The sequence below is a fragment of the Leuciscus leuciscus genome (genome assembly GCF_965113295.1).
Source record: "Leuciscus leuciscus genome assembly, chromosome: 25".
Taxonomy (NCBI): Eukaryota; Metazoa; Chordata; class Actinopteri; order Cypriniformes; family Leuciscidae; genus Leuciscus; species Leuciscus leuciscus.
The window spans coordinates 21,156,902-21,178,061 of record NC_138724.1 but is presented as its reverse complement, the minus strand read 5'-3'; the positions used below and the strand labels follow the sequence as shown (position 1 = coordinate 21,178,061).

General features: G+C 37.6%; 2 protein-coding genes across 6 annotated transcripts in view; one reads left to right on the top strand and one right to left on the bottom strand.

The window, feature by feature from the left end:
• Nucleotides 1-404: 404 nt before the first annotated feature.
• dbx1b (developing brain homeobox 1b) lies at nt 405-4,808 on the top strand. Its single transcript, XM_082158901.1, has 4 exons — nt 405-1,379; nt 1,589-1,690; nt 3,037-3,236; nt 3,344-4,808. The coding sequence occupies exons 1-4, from the start codon at nt 1,022-1,024 to the stop codon at nt 3,632-3,634; spliced, it is 951 nt and encodes a 316-aa protein (XP_082015027.1). The 5' UTR covers nt 405-1,021; the 3' UTR covers nt 3,635-4,808.
• Nucleotides 4,372-21,160, bottom strand: part of nav2b (neuron navigator 2b) — an 87,576-nt gene continuing 70,787 nt past the window's right edge. For 4 of the 5 annotated variants that reach the window (XM_082158900.1, XM_082158896.1, XM_082158898.1 and 1 more), the window contains 20 exons: nt 18,332-18,384; nt 17,906-17,929; nt 17,453-17,527; nt 14,521-14,604; nt 14,198-14,318; nt 13,941-14,107; nt 12,810-12,982; nt 11,706-11,786; nt 11,043-11,196; nt 10,764-10,911; nt 10,579-10,676; nt 10,398-10,493; nt 10,136-10,304; nt 9,803-10,038; nt 9,436-9,590; nt 9,253-9,324; nt 7,161-7,357; nt 6,945-7,063; nt 6,653-6,856; nt 4,372-6,169 (listed from right to left, as the gene is read on the bottom strand). In XM_082158900.1, the coding sequence (XP_082015026.1) occupies nt 6,056-6,169; nt 6,653-6,856; nt 6,945-7,063; nt 7,161-7,357; nt 9,253-9,324; nt 9,436-9,590; nt 9,803-10,038; nt 10,136-10,304; nt 10,398-10,493; nt 10,579-10,676; nt 10,764-10,911; nt 11,043-11,196; nt 11,706-11,786; nt 12,810-12,982; nt 13,941-14,107; nt 14,198-14,318; nt 14,521-14,604; nt 17,453-17,527; nt 17,906-17,929; nt 18,332-18,384 (2,540 nt within the window). In that variant the 3' untranslated portion in view covers nt 4,372-6,055. The remainder of the gene's footprint in view (nt 6,170-6,652; nt 6,857-6,944; nt 7,064-7,160; nt 7,358-9,252; nt 9,325-9,435; nt 9,591-9,802; nt 10,039-10,135; nt 10,305-10,397; nt 10,494-10,578; nt 10,677-10,763; nt 10,912-11,042; nt 11,197-11,705; nt 11,787-12,809; nt 12,983-13,940; nt 14,108-14,197; nt 14,319-14,520; nt 14,605-17,452; nt 17,528-17,905; nt 17,930-18,331; nt 18,385-21,160) is intronic. The other variant, XM_082158899.1, reaches the window with a different exon arrangement.

Sequence of the window (21,160 nt, the reverse complement as noted above, 5' to 3'; positions counted from 1 at the left end):
TATCGGTAGGCGTTGGCCATTTCCCCCCGTGGTTCAGCAGCAAAACTTGAAAGGTTGTGCTTTGCCATAGCACATTAAACCTTATCCACGTGTGGCACAGCATGTTCTCTGACCCAGCTCCTCACACAATTAAATCCCTCTTTTACTCTCGGTATCTCAATGGAAGAAAATGCGAGAGTGACCTATGAAACCTTCAACTATGGTGAAAGTAATGTTGTCTAGTTTTGTTATTAAGTATCTATCTATCTATCTATCTATCTATCTATCTATCTATCTATCTATCTATCTATCTATCTATCGGAGCAGAAAACAGGGTTGACTTATTATTTTTATGTATTTTTTTAAACACATTTTAGAGTGTTTTTATCATTCCTATTTGAGCTTTCAGATACTTTTTTTCAATTAGCCTATATTTAAAAAGACAATAAATTAAAGTGGTTAAAAGTAATACATTTACCAGGTTGTTGGTAAAGTTTTAAGTTAAACTGATTCAAATAAGTTTTTTTATTTTACTGTTTCCCCAGAGCTTGGGTTACCCTTTTTTTTAATCTATTTATTTATGGTTTATTATTTGTCTCAAGATGTAGATTGCCTAAAATAGTTTCACCGCCTTTGTAGGCAAAGCAGACAAAGGGTATTTTTATTTTATTGCAATCTTCGTAACGGCATGACTATGATGATGACTATGACTAACTGAAGAGTCCCTTCTTTTTATTCGTAAAAGACCGTTGTCCGCGGTTTGCTCGTGGTTCCTAATCCAATCCGAATTTATTCTGTCCAATCAGGGCGCGTCGCCTCTAGAGTAAACGGAACTCACGTGGAGAATTTGGCTGAACTTCATTGTTAGAGCTGTCACCCATGAAAAGGCTTCTCCAGCGGTCCACTATAAAACCCCTGGAAGAGAGAGAGACGGCCAAGAGCTCCTTCATTCTGCCCTCTTGGACTCTAATCTACGCAAGCCATTGCAGTGAGAGTAGTAGCACGTGAATTCCTCGCTGTCATTTTCTTTAAAAACGGTGCAATGATGTTGCCAAGTGTTATTGCGCCACCTGCTATGTATCCGAACTTTCTGCGGCCATCGGCGGCTCTTTCCTTGCCTCCCACTTTCCACTCGGCGTTCACCGCGCACTCGAGCTTCCTGGTGGAGGACCTGTTGCGGATCAGCAGACCTGCCACCTTCATGCACAGGAGCATCCCGTCCCCAAGTGCATCTCCTCCGGCCACAGGCGCCACAACTCTGAACAACTCCTCCGCTATCCACGTCGCCATGTCTACGTCTTTGCCAAAAAGATCAAGCTCTCCACAAACTTCAATTTCCAACGATCCAAATTACTTGAAGTTTGGAGTGAATGCGATTCTCGCGTCAACAACACGAAACGGTAGGTTTCTCATTTGTTTATAAACTAGCAACTTAATGTAATTGATAAAACGTCACATTTCTTACATTTTTTGTTTTGTTTAAAATACGCTAATTAAGGAAATAGCGATGACATTCATGTTACGCATTTGCCTACTTTTTTTTTTTTTGTCACATTCAACTTGTACAGTTGACTTCATTTAATTAATGTCCACTTTATTTGTGTCATAGTTTCACCACCACCTTCAGTGCACGGGATGAATGCGAAAACATTCCCGTTCCCATGTTTTGACGGCTCATTCCACCCATTCATCAGAGCATCATATTTCCCAGGTGGGTCAACTACACTATTCATACAAAAATCGCTGTGTCACTTCTTAATTCGGTCAAACTGATGGGCTTTCAGAATGTGCTTCCAATGCTGGAATTTGTAGGACATTGTGGAATCAGTCTCGCTAATTTGATGCCCTATTTAGCAAACGCAGTGACTGCTGACATTTTGCACCGCTTCCCCTAATCCACAAATTAGCCGGAATTGTCATGGTCCCAATTTAAGGCGGGTCCACTCTCACAAGCAAACTGTTGGCTTCTCTTCATCGCTGCCTTTTCCCACCGAGCCAGTGTACTTAGTTACTGATTGGCAACAATGCTTTCAGCACCATGACCAATTGGTCAGCTCCCTCTGGGCAGCCACACACAGACCAGTCGTTGACTTGAGCATGCTGCTGATAGGCATTTACCAGTCATGGACTAATTCCCCTATTAGCTTCTATTCAGTGTTTCAATATTCTCACAAGACCACATAGCGTGTGGGGAGTCTTCACGGGACGTCCAAGCTAACGTTTTGGTCTCATGTAGCAGCATGAAAATTGCTTAACAAGGTGTAGTAGTCTTAATTAGGGTACTGTGTGTCTCAAGTAGCAATATAAATGGATTGTACAGTTAATTAAAATTTACTCTAAACAATTGTATGTTTACAACAACTGTATTTGTATGTGGGTTAACGCTAAATCTATTACGTATATCTCAGAGAAAACCAATAAAAGTGGGTCTACTTTGCGTTAAGCTTTATGTCCATCACTCCAGTGAATGCGGGCTACAAATAGCCTTGTGGATCGTGCACTCATTCAGACCAACGATAATAGACTGATTCTTTTCACCGCGGTGTGAATACGTCAACAAAACAACTTGAGCAGTATGAATGGCTTTTCGTGTCCATTTAATGAAAATATTTGGGGGCAAACATAGTCCCCCGCCATCAGTATTCTCAAAATGTCCCTGGCATGCCGTTGTGTTTAGTTTTTAAGTGTAAATCTCTTTTGTGGCCGTAATATATGGCTTTAGTGGCCTGTCCTAAGCCTTTTTCAGTCAGTTCATTACTACACAATTACCGTCCACGCTTCATTAGCACCTCTATCTTTCACTGGAGCGCTCTGAATGACTGCTCGCCCTTGTTACCATACCAATGCTTTTGGGAACCAAGCAATGTGCTAATTAGCTTCCTCGTTCAGTATCACTCAAATGGACTGGTTTAAAAAAACATTAAAGCCCAACTTTCATTCCAAGCCCAAATGAGTACTTCCTGTTCTTAGAAAACACCAATAGTTGATTATTTTTGAGGGAAACGGTAATAATATCGACTTTTAAAATAATTTGTTTAGTTTCTTTTTCTCTCATAGCATCTTCAGCAGTGCCCATTCCCGGAACTTTCGCATGGCCGCTCACGGCTCGAGGGAAGCCGAGGAGAGGAATGCTTCGACGGGCAGTTTTCTCTGACGTGCAGCGCAAAGCATTGGAAAAGATGTTTCAGAAACAGAAGTACATCAGCAAACCAGATAGAAAGAAACTGGCGGCGAAACTTGGCCTCAAAGACTCTCAGGTAAGCTGAAGTTGTCCACAAACATATATATTTTTTTTGTATCGTACCTTTGTGGATGTCTGAGGTAAATTGGTCGCGCTCATATTTTGCTTACTCTTTGTTGTCAGGTAAAAATTTGGTTCCAAAACCGAAGAATGAAATGGCGCAACTCCAAAGAAAGAGAGCTTCTGTCGTCAGGAGGTTGCAGAGAACAAACTTTGCCGACGAAAATGAACCCCAATCCTGACCTGAGCGACGTTGGAAAAAAGTTCGAAAATGACGCGGCTCTGAGAGAAAGCCCGCGCGCGCCAATCAGAGATCACGAGTTCAACGCAGATTTACTTTTTAAGTCGCCTTCCATTTGCAGCAAGCACTCAGACTTCTCAGAATCGGAGGACGAGGAAATAACCGTGTCATAATCATTAAACAGTCTGTAATTTCCAATGAGTTATGTTTATGCACAAAAACTTTCAGAAACTTTGTCTTGTTTGACATGGTAGCTGTGTGAACTTTACTGATAGGAAAGCTTTCAGTTGAGGGAGAATGTTGTAACCGCTGCGTTTTTGGCAGCTTGTATAGTGTTTTGTATGAATATTTTGTATGGAATTTTTATACCAAGATTATTATAATCTTTCTTAATGATTTGGGATACTTGTCAATAATCTTAAATACGTAGATGGCACATTTCTAACTTAAAAAAGCATATATTATTTTGTATACTGATGTTTTTTGTAAAAATGTATATACATGTGAAAAAAATATTTTTACAAATTAAAAATCCAAAGCAAAATACCAAAATTTCATTTCATTTTTGTGTTTGTCTGCCTTGAAATTATTATTTTATGTTATTTAAATGGCCATACATATAATTTTATTACATTTTTGCCAAGATTGAATTTTTATTTTATTTTTTTATTTACAAGCAATATTTGTAACTGCGTGTCTGGAGACAGTTTCAACAAATAAACTTAAGTATAAAAAATAAATAAAAAAGTGAACTGGGAAATGGCTCACATTTCCCAGTAGTGGTCCCCAATATTATCAGTCCTGCCAATACAATAAATGAAACAATTTGACAACTTGTTTACTCCTTCCTCAACTTCTGAAAAACACAACTGTTGACAACTTGCCACTGAATAACTGACAGAAACTGATATTTAAACAGGAAAATGATCACATTTATTGCAAAAAGGGTCACATGCGATCACTAGGCTGAAAAAGATCATTAAACATGAACAACTTTAAAAGCATTTCTCTTAAAGACTACACCAACAACAAAATATGAGGCAAATATTTACAAAAATATAGTACAACTGAAAATATACACAAAAAAATCAAAACTCGTGACCTGCAATTTATGGAAAATTAGACTATTTGCCTCTTTTATTATTTTTATTTAAACCCATTTCAATAGGCTATATTTACACAATTGTTTTCACATGTAGATGTGTTTAAAGTGAAAAATTAAAATCTTGGCAGTACTTGAAGCACAACAATATTATTTGGCGGGATATAACACAGAAAAACACAAACAAGAAAAGAAATACTGCATAAGGTCTATTAAAACATGTTCCAGGAAATTATTTTTTACATTTTGAAACAAAAAAAAACTGACATTGTCTTGGTGAACAAAATGCAATCTTTTAAATAAAGCAACTCCCAGTAATCCATTTGGATCTCACGCTAATGTTTGCCACATTAATACTGCTGAGGGGGCCACTAGACACGCTAACCCTCAATTCACACTAAAGCACATCACACGGATCCATGTGCCAGACCTTTTCAAATGTATGTCTAACTACCCCCCATGAAGTTTCTTTCTCCCTTCAACAAGTATTTTAGAAAAACATACTCTTACACTGAACAAAGAGGACTCACATTTGTTCCTCAGAATTATTTGGGAATGAGAATTATAAAAGAGAGGTCCGTTTTGGCTTTATTGTATGTCTTCCTAATATCAACAGGTTGCATTGCATAACGCCACTGTCTCTTGATGAACGTCTGTGATGGTTTTTGTTTATTCAGATTGTTTAGAACTTTTTGTCATTAGAACCACGTTCAGTTGACTAAAGTTTTACCAGAGATTCAGTCATGATGATGTTAAATAGTCTTTGAATGTAACAATATTGCATAGAGATTATTGTACTACATTAAGAGGCACAACATATTCTCCTGGCACAAAATGATAGAACATACAATATCACTTTGATATTTTCAACACTTTTCTCAAACATCTCTTAATGATAAGAACAAGTTACCAAAACACTTTTTTTTTTTTTTTTTGGTGCCAAAAAGCAACCACAATATAGTTCACATTACACTATATATCTCTGTTAGGTCCCACAGATAGTGCATCATTTGAAGGCTATAATGTCCTTGCATTATTTGTATTTGTAGAAAGGTAGAAATCTAAGACATAAGCTAGACCATCTCAACCTATTACACAAAGATTGTAAGGCATTGTTCTCAAGTTCAGCACCAAAGAAGTTCACTAGTGCATTAAAGTCAGGCAACATGAGATCCTTTTAGAAAGTATAATATGAAAGAAAATAAACGTGACTTGGTACCAGTGTGACTCAATTTGAACTAGGTTGTTCTCCTTGTTGAACGGTCTTATACCGCCATCTACAGTCCATTTGAGGATATAATGCTCTCTGAAGCTCTTCAGCATGTTTTCCCTCGTATTTCAGGTGATTAGTGTCTTACTAATGATGCAATGATGATTTTTCAGGGTTTCCAGCACCCTGTTCTGCAGGTTTCCAGCACCTTGTAGATTCACAGAAAGCCGGACCTGATATTAAAAAGTCTCCATTTCGTAATTTAACATTTTGAAAGTGTTTTCACATTGTAGATTCTAGTGAAGAGTCACCAAGACTGTTGCTGGTGGAATCACTATCATAGCTCTCCGTTCCTGTGCAGTGGGCCGTCTCCTTCAGCCTCATTAACATATTCATCTGTAAAATCATTAGGATATTAAGTAAAGATCATGCTCCATGAAGATATTTTGTACATTTCCTACCGTAAATATATAAAACATTTATTTTAACAGGTGGTATTTATAGCATAGGGGGCGGGACGCTTTAGATTCTAGAGAGCATTTGATTGGACAGAAGATGTGATGAGAAGCTGAATTCCACAGTGATGTCATAAAAATCCATGATCCAATTTAGCGGAAGTGAGAGACTGTAAGTTTTGAATGCTTATATCTCCTAAATGCAAATTTTGTCAATTTTTTGGAACACACCAGCTTATTCATAACCTTAAGGCTAACATATTCATAATAAGAGCTAAAAAACGTATCTTTCAGGGGGCCTTTAAACTGTCGTATGAAATCAGTGTCACTTTTTCAGTCGTTATGGTATTCAGGAAAACGTTATTGTCGAGCCCTGTATATGTATACAATTTTACAGACACACACACAGCCACATATATCTTACCAGTGGGTCTTCTTCTGATTTTCCCTGAGCAGGTTGTTTGCCTGGGTTGCCCTCCTGAGATATATTGTACCCGTCGAACCCTACGTCCTCTGGCCGAAGTCGCAGCAGGGAATGCCATTCGTGTTGCTGTGGACTTGCCACCCAAGGGAAGCTCTCCATCACCCACTTCGCCGGGTCTTCCCATGCTGCCTTACGCCCATACATCTGCAGAACACATGGGGAAGTGTCGTTTGCTTGCTTTAGCATCCAACTACAACAACAGATACAACATTATGATGGAAGATGCCCTTACCTGTAGCCCTTCTCTCACAGCCTCCAGCATGTAAGGAATGATGGAGTAGTTCCACAGATCAGTGAACCACACTCTTGAGCCCTCTACATCCATTGGGCAGGACAGAAAGAGCCGAGGACCTACGGTGATTTTATTTATATTAACCATCATTAGAAGGAATTGAGAAATTATCAGGTAGGCATCTGGGTGAGTGTGACTGGCTGTGGCCTCACTCACCAATTGTGACATCAGAAGAACTATGTGTTTCCAGAAAGCGGTTGAGATTATGCCAAACACACGGGATCCACTCTATAATTTTAACTAGTTCGCCGTTCCTCACACGACTGCTGATCTCGGTTTCTAGAAGCCTCCGCCGCAGGAATCGACCCAGAAAACCTTTCACTGGTTCGGTATGATTGGCACATAAAACCCATCTGAAATAAGAGACCAAGTATAAGACCAGTTCAACCTTTATCCATGCATAATAAGCTCAAGCTAAATAAGCTTTGAGAAATGCTTGTGGGCCCTCTTGTGGAGACTTGGGGTATAGCAACCAGCTAACTCCAGTTGTATATGCTATATTATAATAAAACAAGTTTAATTCATTTAAAATAAAAAAGGTTATTTTAATCATTTTATATATATATATATATATATATATATATATATATATATATATATATATATATATATATACACACACATTATTTTTTTATATATTTTTTAATGGTATATATATATATATATATATATATACACTCACCTAAAGGATTATTAGGAACACCATACTAATACTGTGTTTGACCCCCTTTCACCTTCAGAACTGCCTTAATTCTACGTGGCATTGATTCAACAAGGTGCTGAAAGCATTCTTTAGAAATGTTGGCCCATATTGATAGGATAGCATCTTGCAGTTGATGGAGATTTGTGGGATGCACATCCAGGGCACGAAGCTCCCGTTCCACCACATCCCAAAGATGCTCTATTGGGTTGAGATCTGGTGACTGTGGGGGCCATTTTAGTACAGTGAACTCATTGTCATGTTCAAGAAACCAATTTGAAATGATTCAAGCTTTGTGACATGGTGCATTATCCTGCTGGAAGTAGCCATCAGAGGATGGGTACATGGTGGTCATAAAGGGATGGACATGGTCAGAAACAATGCTCATGTAGGCCGTGGCATTTAAACGATGCCCAATTGGCACTAAGGGGCCTAAAGTGTGCCAAGAAAACATCCCCCACACCATTACACCACCACCACCAGCCTGCACAGTGGTAACAAGGTATGATGGATCCATGTTCTCATTCTGTTTACGCCAAATTCTGACTCTACCATCTGAATGTCTCAGCAGAAATTGAGACTCATCAGACCAGGCAACATTTTTCCAGTCTTCAACTCTGTCCAATTTTGGTGAGCTCGTGCAAATTGTAGCCTCTTTTTCCTATTTGTAGTGGAGATGAGTGGTACCCGGACCCGGTGGGGTCTTCTGCTGTTGTAGCCCATCCGCCTCAAGGTTGTGCGTGTTGTGGCTTCACAAATGCTTTGCTGCATACCTCGGTTGTAACGAGTGGTTATTTCAGTCAAAGTTGCTCTTCTATCAGCTTGAATCAGTCGGCCCATTCTCCTCTGACCTCTAGCATCAACAAGGCATTTTCGCCCACAGGACTGCCGCATACTGGATGTTTTTCCCTTTTCACACCATTCTTTGTAAACCCTAGAAATGGTTGTGCGTGAAAATCCCAGTAACTGAGCAGATTGTGAAATACTCAGACCGGTCCGTCTGGCACCAACAAACATGCCATGCTCAAAATTGCTTAAATCACCTTTCTTTCCCATTCTGACATTCAGTTTGGAGTTCAGGAGATTGTCTTGACCAGGACCACACCCCTAAATGCATTGAAGCAACTGCCATGTGATTGGTTGATTAGATAATTGCATTAATGAGAAATTGAACAGGTGTTCCTAATAATCCTTTAGGTGAGTGTATACACACACACACACACACACACACACACACACACACACACACACACACACACACACATTTAAAAAGTTATTTTAATGATTTGATTTTATCTATCTATCTATCTATCTATCTATCTATCTATCTATCTATCTATCTATCTATCTATCTATCTATCTATCTATCTATCTATCCATAACCTCCCATATATATATATATAAAAAATGGGTATTTTAATGATTTTACTATATATTTATATAATTTTTGTTATACATGTATATAAACAACAAACAAAAAATTTAAATGAATAAATAATGAAAATAATGCTAATACAGCATCACAATGTAATCTGAATGGGATTATACCTGAAATTATGATGAAGATGCAGATTTGGAGTGGGTGATGGGGTTTGATTCATGGTTCCAATGATGGATGGACTGTGAGAAAATAATACAAATAAATATAAATTAAATATATTGTGAAACATGAAAATATCAGCATTTTCACAGAATCCTTCATTGATATAAACTGTTGTGTGTGTTGCTCACCACTGGTGGTTCTTGCAGTTGAGCAGCCCGTTGAAAATCTCAGCCAGTGAACTGACATGGTGAAGGTTATCCAGTATGAGCACCACAGGCATGTCCACAGCCGGTTCACTGTTTTTACACTGGTCCGCCAGGTTGGACAAGTACTGCTTCAGCTCCTGTATAATACACATTGTACCTTATTACAGGAACCTTCAAATTTACCACACGCTGAAAGGGAAACGTTTTTTTGAAGCACTAAAACGGTCACTGAAATGATTTAAATCAGCTTTCCATAATCTCCCACTGCTGACAATAAAAATTGAGTAGCATTTAAACCTGTTAATAAATGATTGCATTCCATATTATTTATTCAAGCAGCTTCGCTGACCTTAGTAGTTTTGTTATCAACATTGAAGGTGGCGATTGCTTGATGCTCCAGCTGTTTTCCCTCTTTTCGGACCATGTACTCGGCTAGTCTGCTGGCCAGAAAGCTCTTCCCTGTGCCAGAGGGCCCTGAAAAGATGATTCGTCTGTGCTCCTCGAGCTGAGAGATGTATCGCTGCAGAACCGGCTTTGGAATGAGCGTCTCGAACGCCAAGCTGTCCAGACTGTTGTCAGAGAAGTCTGTAGAGGGAGAGAGAGTGTTTGGATCATGAGGAAACTGCCAGAGACCTCTTTTGTCAATGTGTCATGTTTTCTTATAAAAGAGCAATAAGCGTACCTTTCAGCTTGACAGAGATGGTATCGCTTTCTCCCACAAGATAACCGCAGGGCAGGAGCTCTGGTGTATCTGCATCACTGGCGCGATGGATGTCTCCAATGCTGTACTCCATCACACTGTCAGTGGTCAAACCCAACTGTGTGACAGGATCTACACAGATGATATATTCCTGTTGGAGTGATAGAAACATGACGTGTGATTGTGTTGTGAAGAAGTTTTCAGCTCAAATGTCACTAAACTCCAAGCTAAGGAGTTTTTGTACCTTAAAAAGGCGTCTGACTACCCCATCTAGCACGTCCCATTTGGTTTTTCCACTGACACCAATGCAGCCCAGCAGGAACTGAGAAGGTCTACACTCCTGCCAAAAGCAACACAAAGAACTGCTTGAAGCGACACTGATGTGATCACTGGGTTATTTTTGCTGAAATGTCTTTGACTTGTACCTCTTTCCAGTCTGGATCCTTCTCCAGACTGACCACAACCTTCACATGCTGTCCCTCTTTCCAGGAACTTCCATCTCCACTATCTTCTAGCAACATGTCTAAGCGTCAACAAAGAATTTCAATAGTTTATAATGCCAGATTTCTTTGAAAAATACCATAATCCTTAAATTTGAAAAGTTTTATACCTAAGCTTGTGGATTCTGTGAGGCTGAGTTGAGAGGAAAGGCCCACAGATGAAGGGGAGATGGACATCTGAGAAGGAGCTCTGCTACCGCTTCCTCGGCTCTCAATCTTTAATCGGTCATTTTCCAATTTTAGCCTTTCGATCTCAATCTATTCGAATAAAATTACGTTTGTGACACCTCTACAAAATGAAGTAACATTACATCAAAACATATTGAATGTTTAAGTAAGATTAAGTATGTATAAGAGCATTTCAAAAATGTGGTTAAGAAGATGCTCACTTGCATGCGGTTCATTGATTCTCGAAGCTGGTCCAGTTGGTGGGCAGAGCTTAAAGCTTCCAATCTGATGTCTGTAAGTTTCATTTCTTTATCGCGCAGATCACTGCGCAACTGCATGACTGTTTCAGCCTCGCTGTCTGTACACTCAGAGATCCTGTGAAAAACACATTCGGAATATCACACACAAAAAAGAAAATAATCAAGATTGCTTTGAAATGCATTAGTAAAAAAAACAATAATAATAATTAAAAAAAAGTAAAGCAAAATATAAAAAAATACAAAGAAAAAAAATCAAGCAATATATAAACAAAATAAATAAATACAAACAAAACAAACAAACACAATCATTTAAGATTAGTTCATTGTTTTGTGTTTTGGAAAAATCACAAACCATCAGAAAATGATTAACTGTGAAAGTGAATTTTCTATTAATGAACTGTGGAAGTAGTGAATGAACATCTCCATTCAGAAATAGCAGCAATACGTAATTATTTATGAATCAGGGCACACAGTGTTTTAAAATGGGTAATTGCTCAGGATGAATAAGTCCTGAAAGGCTACTCTAGGAGTCATTGGTTGAACATCAGTTCTTGGCATTGTGATCTTGGAACTCATCATCAGAGATTGAGAAATATTAGTATGATTTGTGCCATTCTCTTTTACCGTGCCAGAGAGGCAGACCTCATGGTCTTGCTGCTACAGCCCCAGACAGGCCCATGTGCAGGCAGGGAGGACAGTTGAGGACTATGAACATACACATATATCAACCGTGAGAGAAACTCTTGAGGGTGTTCCATGTTGCATTGGACATTTATAAACTGTTATATCCGACAGTGCCATCACATTGAGAGTTACTCAGTAGCAACATAAAATCTCGGTGTGTGTAACTTTTTAGTTTATAAAATGGGTGGTATTTTCCAAATACACCACCTGGTCCTAGACTAAATCACATTGTAAATGGTGCTTGTCTATTATAAATCTTTCCTCCATCCAAATCGAGGGTTTAAAGGGATAGTTCACCAAAAATTTGAAGAATGTCAGTAACCAAACAGTTGATGGTCATTGACTTCCATAGTATTTTTTCTCCAAACTATGGAAGTCGATGGTGCCCCACAACTGTTTGGTTCCTGACATTCTTCAAAATATCTCTTTCTGTGTTCAGCAGAAGAAATAAATTCATACAGGTTTGAAACAAATTGAGAGTGAGTAAATAATGACAGAATTTTCATTTTTTGGTGAACTATCCCCTTTAAGAAGTTTCCAGAAATGTGCTAATTACCATTGTTAACAGATTATTATTATTATGGGAAAATAAGAAATAATAATACATTGATTATTTATAACAAATGAATAATATAATACTAAAAGAATCATAAAAAAATAAAATTAAAATAATTAAAATAAATAAATGTATAATAATAATAATAACTACCAATAATAATAATAATTTTTAGTTACACTAATATTAGTATAACTAATAATTATACTAATTAGTAATACTAAACTAATTTTATTAATGTAGAATTAATAATAAAATATTTACTATTATTATTTTGTTTTAATGTAACTCCTGCACACTCACTCTGAGATTAAATAAAAATAGAATAAGGGATTATGGGTTTAGTTTAGGGTTCATTGTAAAACTATTTTTATTAACAGATTTTATTATTATTATTATTAATAAGATTAATAATAAAAAAGAGTAATAAATGAATAAAATAAAATAATAATAAAGGATCATTATTATTATTGATGTGAGGATCTTACAGCGAGTTGGAGTGGGATTTGCGTATCATGGGAGAAGAGGCTGTCGATCCGCTATATGGAAGTTTGGGTGAAGATGGCAGAGAAGAGTCCGTCATCTCTTCAATGTCCGAGTGAGAGGATGCCGATTTGGGAGACTTTTTCTTCCCGAACGCTTGTTTAAAGGAGCTCCGCAGCTGTGGAAGAAACAAATCTGTTACTATGACGCTTTTGTCACAATATCTGCTAGTGGTTACAATATTTATCTTTAAGAACGATCCCTTTAAAACTTTCAAAGAGTATAAAAGGTTATATTAAAGATATTCTGAAGGAGATATTTATCTCGTCTTACCTCGAACACCTGTACCATGACATGAAAGCACAGGGGAAATCGGACAAAAACATTTAAACACCTTGGCTAAAACGTTAATCACTAAAATGTAGCTAAAATGTTCATCGCTTTTGGTAGAGTTTAATATAATCTAAAAATGTGTTTTGGATCCTACGACATTCTGAAGGAGGGGAGATCATCTACAGGACATAAATTGAATAAATCCAATGATAACACACTGGTGCCATCTCTAAAACCACACAACACCATCAACACTATAACAACAAGGTTAGAATGACATACATAGTTATCAGGTGCTTTTCCTCCCCCAGATGATACAGCCTGAATGCAAGAGGACAAATGAATGTATGATATTGATAACTGATATTCATTCTAAACTTTCAACAACAAAAAAAGCCAGTAAGTATCAACCCACAATTTTAAAGGCCAATCCACACCAACTCACAATTTCTCTGTGCTGTTATTTTTATAGTTGTGATGTGGAATCTGCTATTCTTTTATATTAAGAAAGATTTTTATAACTATATCTTTAATGTTATTGTTACAGTTATCATCCTTGGTGTGAAGAGACTTTGGCAGCTAAAAAAATAGGACACTTTTTCTTTCGTAAAGTTTCCACATTACGAAACATCAACAAATGAAAAAAAAAAAAACAAGAAACTTTTAAATGGTTAAAATAATCCGATCTAGTATTGGTCTAACTCCAAATAGCATGTTTAGTCTTGGAGAGAAGCATCTATTAGGAGAAAAGAAGATATTTTAGAAGAAATGTATGCATTGGATGGACCGGCCGGAACACTTACCCAGTTCTTCTTCTTCTTCTTGTTCTTAGCGTCGAGCTCCAGGTTGCTGCCGATGCTGGAGTGGCTGGTGGCGCTGGTCATGCTGGAGACGCTGTCCGAGGAAGGCTGCCTGTGGATCCGCAACTCCCGCCGGGACTGAGGAGACCCGCTGACAGAGTCTAGAGAAACTGAGGGAGAGGAGGAATAATAAAAACTAAGCATAGGCAAAAATTTGTCATACTGTTTATTTTATCGTACCAAAGACATTGAGAGCTCACCCTTGCGGTTTGTTAATGTTGGGTCTGCTGTGTTAATGACTCCATTGATGGTGGCTTGAGTCGCCGAGTTCTGCTTCTGAAGGAGCTCAATGTTCTTCCTCAAGTCATTCAGCTCTGTGTCCTGCAGATAAAACAATATTAAATGACAAAATAATTTTTAGATACCACATCAAATGCTATTTAGCCTCTTTATGATGCTGTTTTCCTTATAGAGACATTTTCACAAGGTACAATTTTCAGGTTAGAGTATCTCCATGAGGACTTCTTCAGATATTCTCATCCTCACAAGAATTAAAAAAAGCATCTCTTTCTCACACACACACCTTCTGTTCCGCTGTTGTCGTCAGACTCTGCAGCCGGATGGTCATGTTTCCTAAACTCTGCTCAAAAGCCGCCACAAGGTGAGACTGGGGACACACACAATTTCATTTACAAGGTAAATTCGTTTTATTTTCAGCAATCAGCAAAATGCCATAAATGGACAAAGACGCAAAGCAGTAGTAGAGTTAAACCAGATGTTGAGCAGTCAACTAAAGCATGATCACATTTCTAGAAAAATGTGGGTTGCAGCTTGTCAGTAATGCATCTAAAAGTGCCAAATATGTCTGTGAGACTGGGCTTTGTGATAAAGACAAGCTGTGGCATGAACTTGGGTTGTTAAGCTGCAGAAACTGGTAAAAGCTCCATTCATCTCCATTGCCAATTTAAAGACCCTCACCTAAAGTAAACAAACCAGGAATATAAAACAGAAATACCCTTTAAAACTGTATTGATAATATATTTTCAATAACAAATAATACAACTTTTATAAACTACATTGAATAGAATTATCATAATTTGTATATAATATAGTAGGTAACATATTATAAAAATGTATTTATAATATATTACATAATATATTTTTAACTTAATTTAATATAAAATTATATATAATATATACTATTATAATGCTACTAATAATGTATGTTATCGCAGAAAAAACCCAGACAGGGTAATCAGTCTTTATTCTGCGATAACAACCGGACGGATGTACATTATCCCGCTTACTACACGGATATTTATCACATAAGTAAATAATTAGACATGAAATATTGACTTAGTTGAAATATTTTATTAGGTCTTTAAACGCAAAGCTTCCATGAAGAAAGCAGTTGCTAGTACAAACTAGATGGACATTTAAGGGATACGGTCCAGTAATACCACTTATTACACACGTTTTTCCACATAAATAATTATGGGGGATAAGATATATTAATTTGAGATGAAACTCTTTTAAAATCGTACCTGTTTGTTATTTTATAATCCATTACAGTGCACAAAACAATCGTTGCAATATGGCAGCAGCTGCGTTTGTATGAAACAAGAGAGCGAGCCTGTGATACCGGATGACATAATTAAATAACTGTACACAAAATATTGATTTGAGTTTTAATATTTTATTAGCTCACCAAACACAAAACTTCCACGAAGAAAAAACTTTCGTAGCGAGCTTGTAGCACTGACTTCAGTTAGCCGGATGAGCCTGTGTTATCAGTTTTTACCGGTTGTAATTGGGGAATAACTTGGCATGATTGACCAATCAGAATCAAGTATTCCACAGAGCTGTGAAAACAATATACATCCCACAAAACACACCCACAACTTTAATTTAATTAAACTTTTGTGGTCTGTATATGGAAAACCACTAACGTTCACTAAAGCACATACACAACAGCTTGATAACTCATTAATGAGTCACACAACCTGTTCCACGACAACAAAAGATTAACCTCAGGAGCTCAAATCATCAATCAAAATCCTCAAAATGAACTCCCTCAAGGTTACATCATACAAAAAAATAAAACAGCTCATAAAATGAATCATTAAGAGCATCATAAAAAGACAAACAGAGCAGTCAAACCATGATCTTTAGCCCACCTCACTGAGTTCTCGCTTCCTCCATTTTACTTGGCTCTTGCGGTGTCTGAGTGGCTTTGGTTTAGTCCTCTCACAGACCCTCCTCAAGGATGGGTAATAATTCAGAGGCTGCCAAATTACTGCTCGAGTGCGGTTAGCTTTGCCTGTCAACATCTCTGGGGTGATGAACTGCGTGTGAACTGAGACACCGAGAACGACGTGCACCTTAGATTTCTGCTCAATTGTAGCCGCCAAAAATGAGCAACCACACTCGTACACAACACAACAAGCGTATCAACATGCAACATGAGCCGATAATCAAGGGACTGGAGATCTGGATGACTTCCATCGGAGGGAGTCACAGGTGTGTGTTTGGGCATGTGCTGTTTCAAACATCAGATAACCCTCAATAAATTTTCCTCAAAGGGATTTTTATCGTCCAAGCAGAGTAGCAGTCGGTGCATTTGTGTGTGTAAAACTTTAACAAACACCCAGAAGTGCAAAAGCCTCGTTTTGTTTGTGAAGCCTGTATGAGAGCTGACAGATGGATGGGGGTTTTAGGATGTGACGATTCATTAGGTTGTGTAAGCCAAATGCGGGCTGTCATATTTGTTGTTATTGAGCAAATAATTCCACTCCGTATGACACACAGATCAAATTACTAACAATCTTACTCAATACACTAGAATAAAAGTTAAATCATTTTTTTTACCAACTGTTAAAGGTGTACAAAAGTCAAAACAACACTACGGCACAAAATCCAAAATGAACCAGTTCTGTAATTACTAACCACATCTTTAGTAACACCACAATTTCCCGAAGCCAAAAAGCATTTAAAATTTCCACTGAGCGTATATACACAACGATGAGCCAAAACATTATGACCACCAGCCTAATATGTGGTTGGTCCTCCACGTGCTGCTGAAACAGCACCGACCCGCCGAGGCATGGACCCCTGAAGGTGTCCTGTGGTATCTGGTACCAAGACGTCACCAACAGATCCTTCAAGTTCTGGGGTTTCCCAGCAGAATATTGCTCAGAACATCACTCCTCCACCAGCTTGTCCTCATTCCACAGTACATCCTAGTGCCATTACTTCCCCAGATAAATGGAGCACATGTAATACATGGCCGTCTTTATCCCCCCCCCCCCAAAAAAAATCTCGGTTTTTTGTACTTTTTAAAAAATACTTTCTCTCACATTCGACTTGCTTATATGTTTTTACACATATATGATCCTTGATGCTCAAAATCTATGATATGCAGATAATGAAAACTGGTTAAAAGAAATAAGCGTTTCTGTGAGTACTGAAGGTGTATTGTGGGTAATCATGCCAAAACGACTGCCTAGTGTACTCACGTTGGCACTGAGCTGTGTTGTGAGAGCCGAGACCTTCTCCTGTGATGAGTCCAGTTCTCTCCGAAGCTTACGGATCTAAACACACATTAAAGTCACTTATTCAAACACAAGTCATGCTGCTAGAAGCTGATTTCTGAAGCTAATGTGGAACCAGTTTGTGGTTTCTCATATAATAATGTGCTAAGGAGAGACTGGCCCTTGATCAGCATGAAAGAGAAACTTTGGTTGCAGACATAAAACACAGAGATTAAAGAGTAGATATCAAGGACAGTTACCGAGAAGACCATCATGACAAACACAGACATTTTCAAGGGTTTAAAAAAGAGTTACTTCAAAGTGTGTTTAAAATTACAAACCAGCTGAGAAAAACAGTGTTTTGGACAGTTTACAGGCTTCCCATGTGCAACACACTCAATAATTTACATTATAAGAAATGATGGGTGCTGTTCTCACCTCTGTCTGAGCCTTTTCTTCAGGCTAGAGATGGAAAAGGAAGAAAAGATAAAGATTAATAGTTTGAAAAAGTCTTTGAGCATCCACGTAAAGAGAAGATACTTAAATGGGATTAGTTCACCCAAAAATGAAAATTCTGTCATCATTTATTCACCCTCACGTTGTTTTAAACCTGTATGAGTTTCTTTCTTCTGTTAAACGCAAAAGAAGATATTTTGAAGAATGTTGGTAACCAGACAGTTGACGGCACCCATTGACTTTCATAGTATATTTTTTCCCCTACTATGAAAGTCAATGGTGTCTATCAACTGTTTGGTTACTGACATTCTTCAAAATATCTTCTATTGTGTTTAGCAATTTAACTTTAACCATTAAATAACCATTAAACTTGATCATTTAGCATCAATTCAAAATCTTTTGACTCACCGTAGAGTAAACTGATGACGTGCTAGAGACCAGAGACAAAGAGGAGCCATGAACTATGGAGAGAAGAAAACTACAGTCAAAATAATATCAAGAATTACAGAGGCATGTGAGTCATTGCAAAACTAGCATGAAAAAGTAGCAGGATAAGCTAGCACATGCTGAAACACCATGAAGTGCTTATCACTTCAGCAAACCACAGCCCGTATATTTCTGATAAGGTATACGTGTATGTTTTTCTTAATGTGTTTCCGAACCAAAAAACCTAGAAAGAACAAAAAGGCAATACAAGCTTGAAAAAACAGATGTACAGTGAAATCATTTGTGAATGAGAGGATATTAAACGTGACGTTGTGATACAAGGTTATAAATCCCCTTTACTGCATATTCGCAAAGAATTATGAGTTTGTGTGTTCCTCTCATTGAATTTTCAAAAATAAAAAAATAACTATGTCAAGTACTTAAACTAAACTGCCTTTGAGGTTGCAAAGAGGGATCAGTGTTTATGACTAATCCTAAGGAACAAATGGTTCCTTCACGCTCATGAGAAGCAGCTTAAGGGCCCGTTTTAACTCTGGACAACACAGTTTTTTTTTTTTTTTTATCACTAAGCCATTATATTAGTTTACTTTAGAAAGACATGAATATTGTTGACTTGGAATATTGAATATTGTTGGCTCTCTAACAATTTGCTTGTGATGTCAGAAGAGTCAATTTGGGTAAAGGAGTCTGCTAAACGAATACATGTAAATTGAATCCTAAATATATGAAAATAATTATTTGTTTATACACACACACACACACACACACACTCACCGGCAGTGATGGGAATAACGGCGTTATAAATAACGGCGTTACTAACGGCGTTATTTTTTTCAGTAACGAGTAATCTAACTAATTACTGCTTCCTCCATTACAACGCCGTTACCGTTACTGTCAATACAAATGCGGCGTTACTTTAATTGAGCTCACTGAAGCGGTTTTCATCCGAGTAGGCTCTCTCTCAGCCATAGGAGCTGCAAAGTTTTTTTCTCAGGTGTGTGTGTGTTTATGAGGCGCGGGACTCGACAAAAGCGAGGCGAATGCCGCGAGCGTGCTCGACAGTGCACGAGAGACCGAGTGTGTCCGAGAACGCGCTCGACAGTGCGCGAGAGAGACCGAGTGTGTCCGAGAACGTGCTCGACAGTGCGCGAGAGAGACCGAGTGTGTCCGAGAACGCGCTCGACAGTGCGCGACAGAGACCGAATGTGTCCGAGCATAAATACTTTATTTATAAATAAATTACACATATCAGCATTTGAATAATCTCTGTAGCATATTGGTATCATATGCAATGTTTTAATTAGTTTATATAACATAAACTACAAAATAACCTGCAGGGAACGTTCAAACATATTTGTTTGACGGTTGTGAACACGTGCGGCAAACACGACTAGAATTTGGCTAAAATAACCTCTGATGATGACGTTCTCTGTAGGTTATAAAAATAAACCCCCAAAAGATTATATTGTATTATTTATGTTGATACATTGTTCAGTATTATATTGAAAGCACTTTTTGTTAAACTTACTATTGTGAGAAAGAAAATACTTCAAGTAGGCTATACAGAATGTCTACCAGTTGTAAAGGTGTGTGAGTTTTATTTTAATTATATGCACTAGTGTATGTGTATGTATATTTTTATTAGGCTATAATTGATTTATTTTTGGTACATTTCTTAAGAAGCATCATTTATTTTTAGACTTATTTGTTGGCCAGTTGTGGTCTGTGCAATAAATATTAAAAGTTCTAAACCATCTATTGTTTTATTGTTGCACTATAGTAATGATAATATTTTAATATTTAAGTTAATAGGTGTCTCTCACATTGTCCCACAGCAACATTAAAATAGTGTAGATTAGTGTACAATGTTTTATAATAATAAGATGTTCAATTTAGTGTCAATTTCATTAATTTAACATTTCATATTGGGGGTATCCAAGAAATGTCTTATATTTAAACTTTTTAGTTTTTTTTAAGTAACGCAATAGTTACTTTCCCTGGTAATTAGTTACTTTTTTAATGATGTAATTCAGTTACTAACGCAGTTACTTTTTGTGAGAAGTAACTAGTAACTATAACTAATTACTTTTTTTAAGTAACTTGCCCAACACTGCTCACCGGACGCATTATTAGGTACACCAGTTTAACTGCTCATTTAACGCAAATATCTAATCAGCCAATCACATGGATTTTTATAGATGGGAACCAATGCATTTACATGGTCAAGACGACCACACCGGGTGCCACTCCTGTCAGCTAAGAACAGGAAACTGAGGATACAATTTGCACCGCTTACCAAAATTGGACAATAGAAGATGGGAAAAATGTTGTCTGGTCTGATGAGTCTCGATTTCTGCTGCGATATTCAGATGGTCGGGTCAGAATTTGTTGTAAACAACATGAAAGCATGGATCGCTTCAGGCCGCTGGTGGTGTAATGGTGTGTTTGATATTTTCTTGGCACACTTTGGGACCCTTAGTACTAATTCAGCATCATTTAAACACCACAGCCTACCTAAGTATTGTTGCTGACCATATCCATATCCCTTTATGACCACAGATTATAATTATTTTAGTATATATTTAATAATAAATAATACATTTACATGACTTTTTATTAAGTGCATATAAATAAAATTCTATTATATAATCACATAATTGTAATTACTAGGGATGTCCCAATCCGATCCACGTCATCGGTATCGTGCCGATACTGGCCCAAAACGCTAGATCGGAGATCGGAGGGGAGAAAAAATATGATCCGATACCTATCCAACACAAACCATGGGAA